We start from the raw sequence: 21,791 nt of genomic DNA on the forward strand, positions 1-21,791 counted from the left end.
CCACACCCTCCACACCACACCACACCACACCCTCCACACCACACCACCACACCACACCACACCACACCCTCCACACCACACCACACCACACCACACCCTCCACACCACACCACACCACACCACACCACAGAGCCAGAGCCAGAGCCACGCTCCCCACACCACACCACACCACACACCACACCACGCCACACCACACCCTCCACACCACACCACACCCTCCACACCACACCACACCCTCCACACCACACCCTCCACACCACACCCTCCACACCACACCACACCACACCAGACCACACCCTCCACACCACACCACACCACACCACACCCTCCCACCACACCACACCACACACACCACACCACAGAGCCAGAGCCAGAGCAACGCTCCCCACACCACACCACACCACACACCACACCACGCCACACCACACCCTCCACACCACACCACACCCTCCACACCACACCACACCACACCACACCACACCCTCCACACCACACCCTCCACACCACACCACACCACACTCCACACACACCCTCCACACCACACCACACCACACCACACCCTCCACACCACACCACACCACACCACACCACACCACACCACACCACACCACACCACAGCCTCCACACCACACCACACCACACCACACCCTCCACACCACACCACACCACACCACACCACAGAGCCAGAGCCAGAGCAACGCTCCCCACACCATACCACACCACACACCACACCACGCCACACCACACCCTCCACACCACACCACACCCTCCACACCACACCACACCACACCACACCCTCCACACCACACCACACCCTCCACACCACACCACACCACACCACACCCTCCACACCACACCACACCACACCCTCCACACCACACCACACCACACCACACCACACCACACCACACCCTCCACACCACACCACACCACACCACACCACACCCTCCACACCACACCACACCACACCACACCACAGAGCCAGAGCCAGAGCCACGCTCCCCACACCACACCACACCACACACCACACCACGCCACACCACACCCTCCACACCACACCACACCCTCCACACCACACCACACCACACCACACCCTCCACACCACACCCTCCACACCACACCACACCACACCCTCCACACCACACCCTCCACACCACACCACACCACACCACACCCTCCACACCACACCACACCACACCCTCCACACCACACCACACCACACCACACCACACCCTCCACACCACACCACACCACACCACACCCTCCACACCACACCACACCACACCACACCACAGAGCCAGAGCCAGAGCCACGCTCCCCACACCACACCACACCACACACCACACCACGCCACACCACACCCTCCACACCACACCACACCCTCCACACCACACCACACCACACCACACCCTCCACACCACACCCTCCACACCACACCACACCACACCCTCCACACCACACCCTCCACACCACACCACACCACACCACACCCTCCACACCACACCACACCACACCACACCACACCCTCCACACCACACCACACCACACCCTCCACACCACACCACACCACACCACACCACACCCTCCACACCACACCACACCACACCCCACCACACCCTCCACACCACACCACACCACACCACACCCTCCACACCACACCACACCACACCACACCACAGAGCCAGAGCCAGAGCCACGCTCCCCACACCACACCACACCACACACCACACCACGCCACACCACACCCTCCACACCACACCACACCCTCCACACCACACCACACCACACCACACCCTCCACACCACACCCTCCACACACACCACACCACACCCTCCACACCACACCCTCCACACCACACCCTCCACACCACACCACACCACACCACACCCTCCACACCATACCACACCACACCCTCCACACCACACCCTCCACACCACACCACACCACACCACACCCTCCACACCACACCACACCACACCACACCACCCTGCACACCACACCACACCACACCACACACCCTCCACACCACAACACACCACACCCTCCACACCACACCCTCCACACCACACCACACCACACCCTCCACACCACACCACACCACACCACACCCTCCACACCACACCACACCACACCCTCCACACCACACCACACCACACCACACCACACCACACCACACCCTCCACACCACACCACACCACACCACACCACACCCTCCACACCACACCACACCACACCACACCACAGAGCCAGAGCCAGAGCCACGCTCCCCACACCACACCACACCACACACCACACCACGCCACACCACACCCTCCACACCACACCACACCCTCCACACCACACCACACCACACCCTCCACACCACACCCTCCACACCACACCCTCCACACCACACCACACCACACCAGACCACACCCTCCACACCACACCACACCACACCACACCCTCCTCACCAGACCACACCACACCACACCACAGAGCCAGAGCCAGAGCACGCTCCCCACACCACACCACACCACACACCACACCACGCCACACCACACCCTCCACACCACACCACACCCTCCACACCACACCACACCACACCACACCCTCCACACCACACCACACCACACCCTCCACACCACACCACACCACACCACACCACACCACACCACACCCTCCACACCACACCACACCACACCACACCCTCCACACCACACCACACCACACCACACCACAGAGCCAGAGCCAGAGCCACGCTCCCCACACCACACCACACCACACACCACACCACGCCACACCACACCCTCCACACCACACCACACCCTCCACACCACACCACACCACACCCTCCACACCACACCCTCCACACCACACCCTCCACACCACACCACACCACACCAGACCACACCCTCCACACCACACCACACCACACCACACCCTCCACACCAGACCACACCACACCACACCACAGAGCCAGAGCCAGAGCAACGCTCCCCACACCACACCACACCACACACCACACCTACGCCACACCACACCCTCCACACCACACCACACCCTCCACACCACACCACACCACACCACACCCTCCACACCACACCACACCACACCCTCCACACCACACCACACCACACCACACCACACCACACCCTCCACACCACACCACACCACACCACACCACACCCTCCACACCACACCACACCACACCACACCACAGAGCCAGAGCCAGAGCCACGCTCCCCACACCACACCACACACCACACCACGCCACACCACACCCTCCACACCACACCACACCCTCCACACCACACCACACCACACCACACCCTCCACACCACACCCTCCACACCACACCACACCCTCCACACCACACCCTCCACACCACACCACACCACACCACACCCTCCACACCACACCACACCACACCCTCCACACCACACACACCACACCCTCCACACCACACCACACCACACCACACCACACCCTCCACACCACACCACACCACACCACACCCTCCACACCACACCACACCACACCACACCACAGAGCCAGAGCCAGAGCCACGCTCCCCACACCACACCACACCACACACCACACCACGCCACACCACACCCTCCACACCACACCACACCCTCCACACCACACCACACCACACCCTCCACACCACACCCTCCACACCACACCACACCACACCCTCCACACCACACCCTCCACACCACACCACACCACACCACACCCTCCACACCACACCACACCACACCACACCACACCCTCCACACCACACCACACCACACCACACCCTCCACACCACACCACACCCTCCACACCACACCACACCACACCACACCCTCCACACCACACCACACCACACCACACCCTCCACACCACACCACACCACACCACACCCTCCACACCACACCACACCCTCCACACCACACCACACCACACCACACCCTCCACACCACACCACACCCTCCACACCACACCACACCCTCCACACCACACCACACCACACCACACCCTCCACACTACACCACACCACACCCTCCACACCACACCCTCCACACCACACCCTCCACACCACACCACACCCTCCACACCACACCACACCACACCACACCCTCCACACCACACCACACCACACCCTCCACACCACACCCTCCACACCACACCACACCACACCACACCCTCCACACCACACCACACCACACCACACCCTGCACACCACACCACACCACACCACACCACACCCTCCACACCACACCACACCACACCCTCCACACCACACCCTCCACACCACACCACACCACACCCTCCACACCACACCACACCACACCACACCCTCCACACCACACCACACCACACCACACCACAGAGCCAGAGCCAGAGCCACGCTCCCCACACCACACCACACCACACACCACACCACGCCACACCACACCCTCCACACCACACCACACCCTCCACACCACACCACACCACACCTCAACACCACACCCTCCACACCACACCCTCCACACCACACCACACCACACCAGACCACACCCTCCACACCACACCACACCACACCACACCCTCCTCACCAGACCACACCACACCACACCACAGAGCCAGAGCCAGAGCAACGCTCCCCACACCACACCACACCACACACCACACCACGCCACACCACACCCTCCACACCACACCACACCCTCCACACCACACCACACCACACCACACCCTCCACACCACACCACACCACACCCTCCACACCACACCACACCACACCACACCACACCACACCACACCCTCCACACCACACCACACCACACCACACCCTCCACACCACACCACACCACACCACACCACAGAGCCAGAGCCAGAGCCACGCTCCCCACACCACACCACACCACACACCACACCACGCCACACCACACCCTCCACACCACACCACACCCTCCACACCACACCACACCACACCCTCCACACCACACCCTCCACACCACACCCTCCACACCACACCACACCACACCAGACCACACCCTCCACACCACACCACACCACACCACACCCTCCACACCAGACCACACCACACCACACCACAGAGCCAGAGCCAGAGCAACGCTCCCCACACCACACCACACCACACACCACACCACGCCACACCACACCCTCCACACCACACCACACCCTCCACACCACACCACACCACACCACACCCTCCACACCACACCACACCACACCCTCCACACCACACCACACCACACCACACCACACCCTCCACACCACACCACACCACACCACACCACACCCTCCACACCACACCACACCACACCACACCACAGAGCCAGAGCCAGAGCCACGCTCCCCACACCACACCACACACCACACCACACCACGCCACACCACACCCTCCACACCACACCACACCCTCCACACCACACCACACCACACCCTCCACACCACACCCTCCACACCACACCCTCCACACCACACCACACCACACCAGACCACACCCTCCACACCACACCACACCACACCACACCCTCCACACCAGACCACACCACACCACACCACAGAGCCAGAGCCAGAGCCACGCTCCCCACACCACACCACACCACACACCACACCACGCCACACCACACCCTCCACACCACACCACACCCTCCACACCCACACCACACCACACCACACCCTCCACACCACACCCTCCACACCACACCACACCCTCCACACCACACCCTCCACACCACACCACACCACACCACACCCTCCACACCACACCACACCACACCCTCCACACCACACTACACCACACCCTCCACACCACACCACACCACACCACACACACACCCTCCACACCACACCACACCACACCACACCCTCCACACCACACCACACCACACCACACCACAGAGCCAGAGCCAGAGCCACGCTCCCCACACCACACCACACCACACACCACACCACGCCACACCACACCCTCCACACCACACCACACCCTCCACACCACACCACACCACACCACACCCTCCACACCACATCCTCCACACCACACCACACCACACCCTCCACACCACACCCTCCACACCACACCACACCACACCACACCCTCCACACCACACCACACCACACCACACCCTCCACACCACACCACACCACACCACACCCTCCACACCACACCACACCACACCACACCACACCACACCCTCCACACCACACCACACCACACCACACCACACCCTCCACACCACACCACACCACACCATACCCTCCACACCACACCACACCACACCACACCACAGAGCCAGAGCCAGAGCCACGCTCCCCACACCACACCACACCACACACCACACCACGCCACACCACACCCTCCACACCACACCACACCCTCCACACCACACCACACCACACCACACCCTCCACACCACACCCTCCACACCACACCACACCACACCCTCCACACCACACCCTCCACACCACACCCTCCACACCACACCACACCACACCACACCCTCCACACCACACCACACCACACCACACCACACCACACCAGACCACACCCTCCACACCACACCACACCACACCCTCCACACCAGACCACACCACACCACACCACACTACACCACACCACACCACACCAGACCACACCACACCACACCCTCCACACCACACCACACCACACCACACCACACCACACCCTCCACACCACACCACACCACACCCTCCACACCACACCACACCACACCACACCATGCCCTCCACAGAGCCAGAGCCACGCTCCCCACACCACACCACACCACACCACACCACAGAGCCAGAGCCACGCCCCCTGGCATCGGAGCCGACGGAGCCTTGTGTTCTGTGGCGCTGTGGGAAAGCCGGCCGTGCTGGAGTGCGAGCGGGCAGGGCGGTTGTGAGCGCTCGGGAGGACCCCCTGCCCTCCCGCGGACGATCTGCTCACGCGTGGGGGTCCCGGCTGGCTGTGAACCCGCCTCGGTCTCTGCCTCCCCCGCGGACGATCTGCTCGCGTGTGGGGGGTCCCGGCTGGCTGTGAACCCGCCTCGGTCTCTGCCTCCCCCGCGGACGATCTGCTCGCGCGTGGGGGTCCCGGCTGGCTGTGAACCCGCCTCGGTCTCTGCCTCCGAGTGCTGGAGCTGCAGACCAGAGCCGTCACAATCTGCACTTCCCCCAGTCACCCCGAGTCTGCGGTACAGCGCACGGGAGGAGGGCAGGCCGGCCCGAGGCTGGCTTGTATTTTCCTTAGGCGCCATGCGTCATTAGGAAAAGGGGATCAAGGGCTCTGACCAGGTTACAGCGGCTCAGGAATCCGTTTCCTTCTCCTCCACCCCCACCGCTGCCCCACTGCCTCTGAGCATTGCAAGCGAGTCCAATTCCGTTCCCACAACCACCCAAGAAAGTGTACCAGTGAGTGTGGAGTGCACTGTTTCCCGATACGTTGTTTATAAAAGCAAAACAGGCATAAGGCTCAGTCTGATGACGTTTTCTCGTTAGAGACATTTGTAGGATGCTATGGCCATGGAGGGAGCAGATAACTGAAATCTCCTACGGGACGTGCTTATTCTGAATGAAATCGCATCTGTAGGGGGAGGGGCCTGTAGGGGGAGGGAACCACCCCTGGACTGCCCGACTCACCTCCCATGCCCACGCTAGATTCTTGCTTCTGCTCAGGTGGCCCCCACCTAGCCCCGGCCTCATCGCCTCCTTGCTGGGTGTTAGCCATCCTCACAGACTGTCTACACCCTGCTACGTGGTTCTGGGGAAAGTATCTTGTCAGTAGCACCTGCTTCGCATGTTAGTCAACCGCAGGACCAGCTAGAGGGCCAGAAGGACGCCTTCTGCATTTTTACCTCCACGGCCCCTAACGGAGGATGATGTTTGGAAGAGCTTGGCGCCCCCCCTCCGCCTGCGCGCCCCCCTCCGTCGGGCCTCCCCCTCTGCTGCTGGCTGGCTGGCGAGTGCTGTGCTCATCTACCTGGCGCTGGCTCAGTGGCAAGCGGAGCCCTGCAGACCTTCTAGAAGGAAGCCGCGTGTGCCTCCTTCGTTAATTGCGGACGGAGCACTGAGACGCACGTCCCCTGGGGCCAAGTTGGGTATTCCTGGCACCTAAGGCCCCTGGAGACGTGTGCGGTGTGGCACACCGGCGAGCGTGCCCTCCGGCAGCGCCGTGGCGGCCCGGGCGCTTGCCGTGCGTGCACACCAGGCGCGCCCCGGCAGCCGTGTGCTTTTGGCGTTAACGGGGGGTCGCGACTGTGCGCCCCCAGAGCGGGCTCTGAGAGCAGCCGGCCCAGCGATGAGGGCAGCACGGCGGAAAGAGGCACTGGAGCCCCAGGGGAACGGGGGATGGACGCGAGACTCGGGATTTAGCTTTTGTGTAGCCACCGATCCCCAACACAGTGGCAGCGAAGCGTGTTTACCCTTGCCCTGAAATGATAAAGCGAGACAGGTAGAGAAGAGTCCGGAAGGGACTCGCGTGGACCTCTGCAGTGCAGCAGGCTGCGCAGTGCTGGTTGCTCTTGTTTCCCCGCAGTCGCCCGGGCCTGTGGAAGGCGCTTAGAAGGTTGCTGTGGGGGCGGGGAAAGGACTCAATCACTGAACAAACATCGGGTCATAAATTCACTGTTTTACATAAAAGGAAGTAAGCTATAGATTAGACTGTTTATTAGGGGAAAAAAATGTAACCAGGCACTGGTGGCTCACGCCTGTCTTCCCAGCTACTCAGGAGACTGAGATCTGAGGATCGAGGTTCAAAGCCAGCCCAGGCAGGAAAGTCATGAGACTCATCTCCAATGAACCACCAGGAAACCGGAAGCGGCGCTGTGGCTCACGTGGTAGAGTGCCAGCCTTGAGCGGAAGAGCTCAGGGACAGCACCCAGGCCCAGAGTTCAAGCCCCACAACCCACAACAAAATAATGCAAAGGTTGGTACCAACTTCTGAAAGGGCAACAACCGTGCAAGGAGAAGTTGGAGAGGAGAATGAAGACAGGAAAATCTGGCTTGCACAAATATGAAAACTTATGCTAGAAAAAGACTACGGTGTCAGCAAGAATTCACAGACAGACAACGGAGGGACATATTTGCAGACAATGTGACAGCCAAGGCCTGATATCTTTATTATGTAAAACGTTGGTACAAATTGATCAGAGAAACATTCTACTTCTGAGTACAAACAGACCAGTCATAAAAAAATAAGTCAAGCAGATGTAGCAGCGCATCTGTGCCTGTGAGCTGAGCCGAGGCCGGGGGTCCCCCCGGTTCAGCCAGCGGGTCCCCCAGTTCAGCCAGCGGAGCTGTGTGGCGAGACCCATCCAAGATGATAAGCAACAGGAAACGGGAGCTAGTCGACGCACCTGGGCTAGCATGCTGGAGCTGGTAAACAAAGACGCTGAGCTTTTCGCTAAACTTAAAATAGCAAAGAGAATATAAAATTTTATGTTTATGGAACCCAGTGCTGGTGAGGATGTTGTAAAAATGGTGCTGGCTTGGTGACATTTTGTAAATTAGTACCTCCTTTTTGGAAAACACTTGGCAGTCCAAGATCATAAGCATAAAAATGTTTATAGTCTCTGACCCAGTCATTTGACTTCTGGGAATTTATCCTGGAGAAAATTAATCCAAAATATGGAAAAGATTAAAGGCCTAAGTTGGGCAACACGGCGTCTCGCAGTTGGGGAATGGTCATACGTCCCCCGCGCAGCCGTGGCCGTGGGTAGTGACGGGAGCAGAGTGCTCTGGACACACGGAAAGGCGCTGGCGATGGAGTGTGGAATGGGGTGTTCAGAAGGACTTGAAGAGGAGGGCCGGGGCGGGGCTGGCGGGGCAGAGGGTCCTGGCCTGTGTCACTGCGTTGTGCGCAATGCTGCTTCAGCCCGCCGGGTAGCGACTCTCCCTCCCCACACTCCCTGCCAGCTTCCGGGGTCCTGCCCACCCGTCCGCGCCCCGCAAGCGCCGCCAGGGAGCCCCCCCATCCCACCAGCCTGGCGAGAACCCCCCCCCCCCCCCGCGTGCTCCAGAGCGCTCTGCCCTCCACGAGTCCATCGCCCCCCTCCCCAGCCTTTCCGTGAGGAAGCAGAACGGCTCCCTCCTCAGCATCGGTGGGCCCCGCGGGATCCTCACTCCTCTCTCACGGAGGGGTGGGGCACGGGGCGCCGTCTTCCCGGCCAACGTGATCTAACTGCTCCGCAGGTGGAGCGCATGAAGGGCTGCAGCACTTGGGGCCCTTGGGCAACATCCCCAACATCGTGGCAGAGCTGACGGGAGACCACGTCCCCAAGGACTTCAGCGAGGACCAGGGCTACCCGGACCCGCCCAACCCCTGCCCTGTTGGGAAGACAGGTAATGAGCGTGGGGCGGGGGGGGGGGGAGGGCGCAGACACTGGGATTCTAACACCCGTCACCTGGCGCTCTCGGGAGGATGCTTTCCTCCTGGGGTGGCCCGCCTGCCTGGCGCCAGCCACTTCAGCTTCCTGTCAGTTGTCTGTGGGATTGCAGGTGGATAGGCAGGAGGACTGGCAGAGAGGCGGACAACGCTGTTCCCCCCCGTCCCCCCCCACACGCACATCAGGACAGGCTGAAGGGATTCCCTCCTCCAGTGTGGCGGGGTGCCGGAGCCCTCCTTCCCTTCTTCCCTCCTCCCCCCTCCACGTGGCAGCGCTGAGGTTTGAACTCAGGGCCCGTGCTTACTATCCTCCGGAGCCACCCCTCCAGCTGCCCCTTGGTTTTTGCACGGGGCACTTCTGAGGTAGGGTGGTGCTTCCCGTGCGGGCATGTGCCTGGACCTCCATCTTGTTCTCTGCTTCCAGCCATAGGGGAGACGCCAGGCAGGCGCCGTGCGCCAGCACCCCTACTTCTTTCATTGAGTCGAGTCTCCCAGAGTTTTCCGCCTGGGCTGCTCTAAGACTGTGACCCTCACAGTCTCTGTCCGCCACGTGGCTGGGGTGACAGGTGTGAGCTGCTGCCGTCCACTAGCACAGTGGGTCTGAAAACCAGCAGCACCCGTAGCACGTGTGGGCTTCGTGGGAACGGAAGGGCCCAGGCTCTGCCCCGGAAACTCCGGGCCGGGGTGCAGCGTCTGTGGAGTCGGCAGCTTTGCAGGCTGCTGTCAGAAGAATGGAGACACAAAAGCTCCTGTCGGCAGAGCCAGTCCTCTGCCTGTGTGGCTTTGCTCTCGTCTCCTGTAAAAGCACGGCACAGACCATGCCTGAAAGAGACACAGTGTCGGTCATAGACCATGCCTGAAAGAGACACAGTGTCTGTCCGACTTGTCCTGCAAAACAAAACAAAATGTGAAACCAAGCCCAGTGCTTAGAGAACCAAGTGAGCCACGAGAGGTGCCCCACCCCGGATGCCGGTGTCGGAGCGCGTGGGCTTCTCGCTCTGTCACGGTTTGTCATCTGAAAGCGATATCAGGCGCCAGGTCTGGCCACTGTTTGAGAAGCTGCTTGATGGCCTCCCCGCAAAGGACACAGGCGGCACGGCAGAGCAGCGGGAGAAGGAAAGACTGACGTCCCTCTCCCGTCACACCTTCCTCCACGCGCTGGGAACTGGCCTGCCCCCCTGCCCCCCGCAGCGCCCGCGCGTGCACCCCTGGGGGGCAGGCGGTGGATTCCAGGCCTCCGTTCCACGCCCCGGGTCGCAGGGCAGGGAGCTCGAGTGGCTCCCGGTGGTTTGGTGTAGCTTCCTCTCCACATCCTCACCGGTGTCCGCGCGGAAGTACGCGGGAGCCAAGATCCCACGTGTGTGATCAGCGCGCACTTGACACTGCCCCATGGCTGGCAGCCCTTTCCAGTCGGGGGTGGCTCGGCAGGCTCCGCGTCCACACCGACTTCCTTGAATCGGCTAGACCGGAGGCCCCCCCTCCGTCCCCAGAGCCACGTGGCCCGGCTGGTGGACGGCAGGCCCCGCCACACCGTCCACACCGTCCACGTGGGTGGGTCAGTGTTCCTCCTTCTTCCCCTCTCTGAGGAAACTTCTCTCCCCTCACTGCCTCCGCTGTGCGGGGGTTCAAGCCAGGGCCGCCCCCCGGCCCCCCCCCCGCCCCCTCAGAGGCCCTCTAGCACTGAACCAGCCCCCGCCCCCCCACTGTGAAAGATGTCCAAAAACACATTAGACACAGAAGAAACACGGCTTGCACACTGTAGAGAGCGGCCCCAGCAGCTGCGGTGGGGCGCGTGCCTGTAACGGGGGCCTGGGCGGGGCCTGGGCGGGGTGGGGCGGGGCCTGGCAGGGTGGGGGGCGGGACGCGGGGCGGGGCCAGGGGCGGGGCTGTGCCTGGCGGGGCGGGGCGGGGCCTGGACGGGGCTGGGGCGGGGCCGGGGCGGGCTGGGCGGTGCCCGGGGCGGGGCGTGGGCTGGGTGGGGCGGTGCCGGGCGGGGGCTGGGTGGGGCGGGGGCTGGGCGGGACCGGGGTGGGGTAGGGCGGGGCCCGGGCGGGGCGGGGCCCGGCGGGGGTGGGGCCTGGTCCAGGCCGGGGTGGGGCCTGGGCTGGGCGGGGGCGGGGCCCGGGCTGGGCGGGGCCCGCGCCGGGCCTGCCCCTGGGCCTGCTGGGCGCCCAGGGTCGGCAGCCTGCAGAGGGTCTGGGGGTGCGGGCGCCCCTTTCCCCGCTCGCAGAGCGGGAGCGAGGGGAGGCGGGCTGGGTGACCTGGCCGCGGGCGGGGCTCTGCTCGGGACTCGGGCCCGCGGCCCCACGCCGCCAGGGGCGTGGCCGCGTGGGTCAGCGCTGTGCCCGTTGCGTTTGCAGCCGAGGACGGCTGCCTGGAGAACGCCCCGGACACGGCCGAGTTCAGCCGCGAGTTCCAGCTGCACCAGCACCTGTTCGACCCGGAGCACGACTACCCCGGCCTGGGCAAGTGGGTAAGTCCACCCTCCCCGCCACGCCGGGCGGGGCGCCGTCCCCGGGTAGACGGAGCGCAGCGGCGCCGATGGGGAGGACCGAGAGCCCGCGGCGGGGAGCTCTGAGCGAGTGCCGGTGCCGCGTGGGCGGGGCGCTCGGGTGGGCAGGGGGGCCGCGTGGGCAGGGCGCTCGGGTGGGCAGGGGGGGCCGCGCGGGCAGGGCGCTCGGGTGGGCAGGGGGGCCGCGCGGGCAGGGCGCTGGGTGGGCAGGGGGGCCTTGTGGGCGGGGCGCTCGCGCGGGCAGGGGGGCCGCGTGGGCAGGGCGCTCGGGTGGGCAGGGGGGCCTTGTGGGCGGGGGCGCTCGCGCGGGCAGGGGGGGCCGCGCGGGCAGGGCGCTCGGGTGGGCGGGGCGGCCTTGTGGGCAGGGCGCTCGCGTGGGCGGGGCGGCCGCGTGGGCGGGGCGGCCGCGTGGGCAGGGCGCTCGCGTGGGCAGGGTGGCCTTGTGGGCAGGGCGGCCGCGTGGGCAGGGCGGCCGCGTGGGCGGGGCGGTCACGTGGGCGGGGCGGTCGCGTGGGCGGGGCGGTCGCGCGGGCAGGGCGGCCGCGTGGTCACGCCAGGTGCCGCCTCCCGCGTGCCTGAGGTCTCCGGGTGCCCCACATGCCGGACTGGGGGGCCGTGAGGGGCGAGGCCCGCCCCGGGGGTTCAGCAGTGTTTGACGGGATCTCCCGCGATCTGGGGGGGGGGGAGGGGGGGGAGAGGGGGGAGACGGCCTCAGGAGCAGACCGTCACCGCAGCAGGGGGGCGGGAGCCTCATGCCCAGTGCCGCCTCACTCCATTCCTACCATCCACGTCTGCACACGCGCCCGGCACGCGCCGATAGCACGGAGTCGGTTCACACACCGGCGCACACGCGGCCTTCCCGCCTCCCGGGCCTCCGCGGGCTCGCGGCCCGGGGAGGACGGGCGGCAGAGCAGCCCGGGAGTCGCGGCCTTCGGTGCCCGCGGCCCCGGCACTGCGGCCGAGTTGCACATCTCCAGCTTGCAGACCCCCCCCCCCCCCCCCCCCCCCCGCCTCCTCCCTAACAAGCAGCCGGCTGGGGAGGAGAGGTGTGGAAGTGTCTTCACGCCTCCTCGCAGAGTTGAAGCACGTCACACCGCACAGGAAAACAGCCCTAAGTGCCTGGCCGGGAGGTGGCGGCTGTGAGACGCTGCGGCAGCGACATGGTGGCCGCGGAGTAACCCCGAGGGAGGAGCAGCGAGGTCCGGACTCAGGGAGGAAGGGCGGGAGGCGCATCTGGGGGGGGGGGGGGCTAGAAGTGTCACGTCGACAGGAGCAGCGTGAGGAGGAGAGAAACCGAGTGACAGGGATGTGTGTGAACTTCGACCAGAGGCACAGCAAGGCAGGGAAGGCGCCCCGGGAAGGGAGGCGCGCCCGGCATTGCCGAGGGGAGGACGCGCGAGGGGCTCCGGGCACAGAGCGTCTTCCAAGAGCTCGCGGTCGTGCCGCGGCGATGAGTGGCGCCAAAGGAAACTTGGCTCACCCTGGCATCCCCGGCCTCCCGTCCCAGGGGCAGCGGCTGGAAAAGGAGCCGGCAGGGACCACGCCGAGGGCCAGCGTGGCCGATGGAGACACGGATGCGAGTCGAGGCGCCAGGAAGGCAGCGCCCCGTCCGTGTGTGGTGGCGGGGGGGGTCAGCTTTTTCCTTTGCAGCTCTCCTTTTTCCTTTACCTCCTCGACATCCTCACAGGCCTCTCCCCCCCCCCCCCCCCCCCCCCCCCCCCCCCCCCCCCCCCCCCCCCCCCCCCCCCCCCCCCCCCCCCCCCCCCCCCCCCCCCCGTCTCTGCCCCTCCTCCCGGGCTCCGCCTGCCCTGCCCTCCTCCGCATCAGCGCTCCCCATCTGTGAGGGACAGAGGTGCTATCGCAGATCAATGGCCAGCAACTGTGTTGACTTGCCTTTTATCAGCGGCGATCAGGTGTTGGTTTAAGTGTAGGTTCCCTTGCTGATTTTCCATTACCACTGGCAGTAAAACAGGATTTGCTTGATCTTCACAGGGAAGTGTGAATGGAGGAGTCTTGCTCTTCCAAGCCAGGATCCACAAACTTTCCTGGTGTTTACATAGCGGGGGTCCCAGGAGTCCCCCAGGCTGGTCCGCAGCTCTGTCCTTAAGCCTGCAAAGCAGTTGCCACTCATCCCCCAGGGAGCTGCGTGCAAACACGCACACACACACGCACACACACACACACACACACGGGCCCCCAGGGGAGCTGCACACGTGGGCCTCGTCCTCCCGGGCCAGGGTCAGCGGGAGCTGAGCTGCATCTGTAGCCGTGATTCACATGCTACAGATACCAGTGTCTGTCTTGCTCCCTGCATCTCTCTCTCTCTCTCTCTCATTGCATCAGAACACTTATGAAATGTGGGTCCCGTGCTTTCTGGGCCCCGTGCTTGGGAAGGGACTGCACCGATGGACGGTGCTCACCGTGCCGTAGAACTCGGTCACCAGTCGCACTGTTTTGCTGTGCGCGCTGTGCTCCAGGCCCCGGGCGAAGCCTCCCCCCGATGGCGTCCCTCAGCCCGCCCCTCCTCGCCGCGCCATTCCAGGAGGGGGCCAAGCCCACAGAGACGGTGGCCGCTGCCGTGGGGCGGGGCGCTGAACCCCACACCTGACCCGAGTTCCCCGAGGAAGGAGCGAACGTGTCGGTGTCCCCACACGGGTCCTGTCAGGTCCCATGGAAGACGGGGGGCGTGTAGACGGTGTGTGGAGAGGACTGTGCTCCCGGGGGGCGGGTGACCCCGTGCTGACCCGTGACCTCGGCCCTCCCCTTACACGCGTAGTGTGCAAAGTGCTGGCCCCCTGTGGTCTCCGTCCTCCCCTCGCACGCTCACTGCCGAGGAGGGGGCTCTCCGGGAGAAGTCGCTTCTTCTCCAGGGCGGTGCGGTCTTGTCGCCGGCCCTCGGTCAAGCCCGGCCCGCGGCGGGAGAGCCGACGGCCGCGCGCTCCCCTGCCCGCCTCTGCGGCCCGTCGGAAGGGTCGCGTGCGCTTCAGGGTGGGCGTCTCTCGGGAGTCCGCGTGATGAGGCCTGACCGTCGCTGAGTTTGGGAGGCGTGGCGTGGCCCGTGGACACAGACCCGCGCGCCCAGCACTCCTGTGCCCCCCCCCCCGTGCTGCCGGGCAGGGCTGTCCCTCCCCGAGCCCCGTGCCCGGCCCTCCTCCCGTCCTCCAGGTCCTCCAGGTCCTGCTGGCCCTGCGCGCGCTCCTGTCCGCGTGTTCCTGGTGTCAAAGCGTCGCCCACCCCCCGTCCCACGTCCACAGCTCGTCGGTGGGATCGTCCTCCCGGCTCGGCAGCCCCGTAAGCGGTGCCCCTGGGCTCCCTGCGCTTCTGCGTTTCCTCCCCGTATTCTGTTCCCCTTCTGTTTTATCCGGGCTGTTCTTCTTTCATGTCTTGAAGTTCGTCTCCTTCCAGCTTTTCATACTTGGAAGAAGAGCTCAGGTCCCCGCGTGCCGGTGTCCCCGTGAGCTCAGGTCCCCGCGTGCCGGTGTCTGTGAGCTCAGGTCCCCGCGTGCCGGTGTCTGTGAGCTCAGGTCCCCGCATGCCGGTGTCCCGTGAGCTCAGGTCCCCGCGTGCCGGTGTCTGTGGGCTCAGGTCCCCGCGTGCTGGTGTCTGTGAGCTCAGGTCCCGCATGCCGGTGTCCCCGTGAGCTCAGGTCCCCGCGTGCCGGTGTCCCCGTGAGCTCAGGTCCCCGCGTGCCGGGTGTCCCCGTGAGCTCAGGTCCCCGCATGCCGGTGTCCCCGTGAGCTCAGGTCCCCGCGTGCCGGTGTCTGTGGGCTCAGGTCCCACGTGCGGTGTCCCCGTGAGCTCAGGTCCCCGCGTGCCGGTGTCTGTGGGCTCAGTCCCCGCATGCCGGTGTCCCCGTGAGCTCAGGTCCCCGCGTGCCGGTGTCTGTGGGCTCAGGTCCCCGCATGCCGGTGTCCCCGTGAGCTCAGGTCCCCCGCGTGCCGGTGTCCGTGGGCTCAGGTCCCCGCGTGCCGGTGTCCGTGGGCTCAGGTCCCCCGCGTGCCGGTGTCTGTGGGCTCAGGTCCCCGCGTGCCGGTGTCCCCGTGAGCTCAGGTCCCCGCGTGCCGGTGTCTGTGGGCTCAGGTCCCCGCGTGCCGGTGTCTGTGGGCTCAGGTCCCCGCGTGCCGGTGTCCGTGGGCTCAGGTCCCCGCGTGCCGGTGTCTGTGGGCTCAGGTCCCCGCGTGCCGGTGTCCCTGTGAGCTCAGGTCCCCGCGTGCCGGTGTCCCTGTGAGCTCAGGTCCCCGCGTGCCGGTGTCTGTGGGCTCAGGTCCCCCGCGTGCCGGTGTCTGTGAGCTCAGGTCCCCGCGTGCCGGTGTCTGTGGGCTCAGGTCCCGCGTGCCGGTGTCTGTGGGCTCAGGTCCCCGCGTGCCGGTGTCCCCGTGAGCTCAGGTCCCCGCGTGCCGTGTCTGTGGGCTCAGGTCCCCGCGTGCCGGTGTCTGTGGGGAGCTCAGGTCCCCGCGTGCCGGTGTCTGTGGGCTCAGGTCCCCGCGTGCCGGTGTCTGTGAGCTCAGGTCCCCGCGTGCTGGTGTCTGTGAGCTCAGGTCCCCGCGTGCCGGTGTCCCCGTGAGCTCAGGTCCCCGCGTGCCGGTGTCTGTGGGCGCAGGTCCCCCGCGTGCCGGTGTCCCCAGTGAGCTCAGGTCCCCGCGTGCCGGTGTCTGTGGGGAGCTCAGGTCCCCGCGTGCCGGTGTCCCCGTGGGCTCAGGTCCCCGCGTGCCGGTGTCTGTGGGGAGCTCAGGTCCCCGCGTGCCGGTGTCCCCGTGGGCTCAGGTCCCCGCGTGCCGGTGTCCCCGTGAGCTCAGGTCCCCGCGTGCCGGTGTCTGTGAGCTCAGGTCCCCGCGTGCCGGTGTCTGTGGGCTCAGGTCCCCGCGTGCCGGTGTCTGTGGGGAGCTCAGGTCCCCGCGTGCCGGTGTCTGTGGGGAGCTCAGGTCCCCGCGTGCCGGTGTCTGTGGGGAGCTCAGGTCCCCGCGTGCCGGTGTCCCCGTGAGCTCAGGTCCCCGCGTGCCGGTGTCCCCGTGAGCTCAGGTCCCCGCATGCCGGTGTCCCCGTGAGCTCAGGTCCCCGCGTGCCGGTGTCTGTGGGCTCAGGTCCCCGCGTGCCGGTGTCTGTGGGGAGCTCAGGTCCCCGCATGCCGGTGTCCCCGTGAGCTCAGGTCCCCGCGTGCCGGTGTCTGTGGGCTCAGGTCCCCGCGTGCCGGTGTCTGTGGGCTCAGGTCCCCGCGTGCCGGTGTCTGTGGGGAGCTCAGGTCCCCGCGTGCCGGTGTCTGTGGGGAGCTCAGGTCCCCGCGTGCCGGTGTCTGTGAGCTCAGGTCCCCGCGTGCCGGTGTCTGTGGGCTCAGGTCCCCCGCGTGCCGGTGTCTGTGGGCTCAGGTCCCCGCGTGCCGGTGTCTGTGGGCTCAGGTCCCCGCGTGCCGGTGTCTGTGGGCTCAGGTCCCCGCATGCCGGTGTCTGTGGGCTCAGGTCCCCGCGTGCCGGTGTCTGTGGGCTCAGGTCCCCGCGTGCCGGTGTCTGTGAGCGCTGGCGTTGGCCGTCCTCGCAGGGGCTCGCTGAAGCGCCGGCAGCGCGTCTTGGTCCTTGTGGTTCGCGTCCCTGACACCACATTCCTTTCATGCAGCTGCGTTTCCAAAATATGCAAATATCCAGGAGACACAGCCTGGGTTGCTTTCAAAACGCTCTCCGAATTCGCTGCATCCTCGTGCGTGTGTGTCTCTCCTCCCCTCTGTAGAACAAGAAGCTCCTGCTGGAGAAGATGAAGGGCGGACAGAGGCGGAGGCGGAGGGTAAGGCGGCCGGGCCGCGGGGTCGGGGGTCGGGGACGCGGGGGCCGGGAGTCCTCGGCTGCGTGTGCGACGCGGGTCGTGCTCAGGAGATCCCCATGGCGTCGGGAAAGCTTGGAGCCCGGGACTCTGTCCCCCCTCCCCCAGCTTTGTGGTGACCCCTGACCTCCTCCCACCCCCCTGCAGCCCCTCCTGGGGTGGAGGTGCAGGGGTCGCCCGTGACAGTCCCGTGCCCGCATCAGTCCCTGTCCACCGCAGACAGGAACGGGGAGCCGCGGAGGAGCGGGGGGAGGGGAGGAGCCCGGCCAGCCTCCCCCCCAGCCCCTGTGCACGCCGCTCGGGGACGCCGACCTTCGTGTGGCCTTCTCGCCCGCTGGCGCCTCCCACGCAGTGCACGGGGCGCCCTCTGCCCCACGGAAGCTGCCGCCTTCAGACAGACGAGCCCCGGCCACGCCGCGCCCTGCGCCCCGGGGCGATGCGGGCTCCGAGAGCGCCAGGCGCAGCCATTCTCAATATCGGTGCCCGGTTTAGTCAGAGCTCTCAGAGAGGGGTGGGCTTGCAGATCCCGGTGCCGACCTCGAGGGCCCCTGAGGGTCCCGGTGCTGTCATGAGGCCCCTGAGGGTCCCGGTGCTGTCGTGAGGCCCCTGAGGGTCCCGGTGCTGTCGTGAGGCCCCTGAGGGTCCCGGTGCCGACCTCGAGGGCCCCTGAGGGTCCCGGTGCCGACCCCAGTGAGTCCCAGAGCCTTGCCGCTGCCCCGGGCAGTCAGCAGCAGCTCCTCGGGCGGCACGCGGAGCTACGCGGGGTTCCCGGTGAGTACGGCTTCCGGTGGCGGACGGTAGCGGAGGGTGTCGTGCTCATGAGAGAACGTGAAGGACCGCTAGGAGCTCAGAGCACACAACTGACCGGGGAGGACGGCGTGAGTGTTTCCCCACGGAGCAAGGGGCCTGGGCGGCTGTGCCCCCCGGGAGAGGGCACCCTCGGAGCAGGGGGCCTGGGCGGCTGTGCCCCCCCTCTTCCCCCCCCCCCCCCGGAGAGGGCACCCTCGGAGCTGCCACAGAGCGGGGGCCTGGGCGGCTGAGCGCTGCTCCGGAGTCCTCGCCAGTCGCCGCCCCCGTGGGCAGGTCTGCCTGGGGGAGCAGGACTCGCTCCCAGAAACCCTGGCCAGCGGGCTGCAGGAACCCCGGGTCGGGCTGTGCGCAGTCTTTCAGTTACTCAAATCCACGTGAACCCCTGTGTGCTCCAAGAGGGGACACCAGTTGGCTGTTTTTTTAATTTAAATTTTTTTTTTGGCCAGTCCTGGGCCTTGGACTCAGGGCCTGAGCACTGTCCCTGGCTTCTTTTTGCTCAAGGCTAGCACTCTGCCACCTGAGCCACAGCGCCGCTTCTGGCCATTTTCTATATATGTGGTGCTGAGGAATCGAACCCAGGGCTTCACGTATACGAGGCGAGCACTCTTGCCACTAGGCCACATTCCCGGCCCCAGATGACTTTCGAATGACTTTGCAAGATTTTTAACTCTTAAGTTGTATCTTACTAATATCTGAGATGCTGTTTATGGCATTTCAACCCCACAGTTGATAAACAGGAACATCTTACATGCTCTTTCAACTTTAGAGTTTGAGATGACTGTCTCTACTAAGTAGAGAACTACTTGTGATACCGATGATCCCTACCTTTCCAGCACATTCCTCTCTCCAGCCCAGCGTGCTAGTGGGTAGGCCAGGCCTCTCTCACTGGCATTCCCCGGCAGGAAAAGTACTTTGAGTATATTCAGCATTACTTTTTGTGATGTGTCACTTTTATAGCCTGTAAGGCTGTTGCAACTTTTACCTTATTTGGGATGCAGGTTTTGCAGAACACTCAGTGTATCTTTCGTGATGGCTCCTATTTTTACTCGTCAGAATAAGAAAGGATGCTCACAAATGCCCAGCACAGGTTCCATTCCTTCTCGCATGGAGGATGTCTGCTCACGTTTGAAGGGAGCCTGGGCTCTCGTGTGCCAAGGCCCAGAGAGGCCAAGCTGGGAGCCGGTTCAGCTCATCCACTCGGGAGCCTGCCCCATCATCGTTTATGACCACAGCTTAGTCCTTGTATTTGTGCTTATTTCTGGAAGGCAACTTCAGTAAACAAATGCCTTCCAATATCTTGAATTTTTTTTTTGCATGCTAACGACTATGCTGAAAGTTCCAATTACTAGTTCAAATCCAAACCTCAAAAAAAAAAAAAAAGATACGCATTTAGAGAATGAATGGAAAAACCTTGAGTCATTCAGAACATCCATGGATGAAAGAGATTGCACAGTGCAGAGTTTTGACCCGCAGCACAGCGAGTCCTTTCCGACACGTCCCTTCCCCAGCTTTGGAGTGTCACTAGGAGAAGCCGGGAAAGATTGCAAGAGCCCTGAACACGGGCAGGGACGCCCCTGCCGCAGCCACGCGGAGATGCCAGTTCCTCCCTGTCTACTCCACCGGCAACATTCTGCTTGTAAAATAATTCAGTGCGTTTCACATTCTCTCTCCCGCCTGAATGAGGCCACAGGGGTCTGGTAGCTAAGTTAGCAGCAAGAGCGTAGGAGCCGTTTGTCTCCCCCTCAAAATGTTTATGCCCCAAAGAATCATTTTTTAGGAGACCATGTTGAATTGATAAGGACAATTAGTGACGTCTCCACGGGGCTGTGTGAGTTCGAGTCCCGCGGGCCTTGCCTGCTGGTGGTAGCTTCCACTTGCCTTGCCGTGAACCCCACCAGAGACGCCCATCTCTGACGCCAGTGTAACCCCAAGCCGTAATGTTTTCCAGAGCGTCAATCCCTATCTACAAGGGCAGAGGCTGGACAACGTGGTGGCCAAGAAGTCCGTCCCGCACTTCTCAGAAGAGGACAAAAACCCGGAGTAGAGCGGCGAGGCGGGCCGGCCGGCTCCCCGTACCCTCCTGCATGTACCGCAGAGCCACGGGCACAGCAGCACCCTCCGTGCCGTGACCAAGGCTGGAACGCGGCTGTCCCGACCCTCCCTGCCGCCGGTGACTCTGCTCTCTGCTGACTTAGAATAAGAGCTCTTTTTTGTCTTTCCTCAAAAAAAATGTGGGTCTGCAGTAAGCATTAAAATTAAAATGTGTATGTCAGGCACAATAAAAACCAACAGTAT

General features: G+C 64.4%; 1 protein-coding gene across 1 annotated transcript in view; it reads left to right on the forward strand.

Annotated features, from left to right (window-relative positions):
* Window positions 1-21,791, forward strand: part of Scg5 (secretogranin V) — a 43,055-nt gene extending 21,264 nt beyond the window's left edge. The window contains exons 3-6 of the mRNA XM_048332473.1: window positions 10,174-10,323; window positions 12,727-12,839; window positions 18,597-18,650; window positions 21,445-21,791. Of these exons, the coding sequence (XP_048188430.1) occupies window positions 10,174-10,323; window positions 12,727-12,839; window positions 18,597-18,650; window positions 21,445-21,540 (413 nt within the window). The 3' untranslated portion in view covers window positions 21,541-21,791. The remainder of the gene's footprint in view (window positions 1-10,173; window positions 10,324-12,726; window positions 12,840-18,596; window positions 18,651-21,444) is intronic.

The sequence above is a fragment of the Perognathus longimembris genome, chromosome 23 (genome assembly GCF_023159225.1).
Source record: "Perognathus longimembris pacificus isolate PPM17 chromosome 23, ASM2315922v1, whole genome shotgun sequence".
Classification (NCBI taxonomy): Eukaryota; Metazoa; Chordata; class Mammalia; order Rodentia; family Heteromyidae; genus Perognathus; species Perognathus longimembris.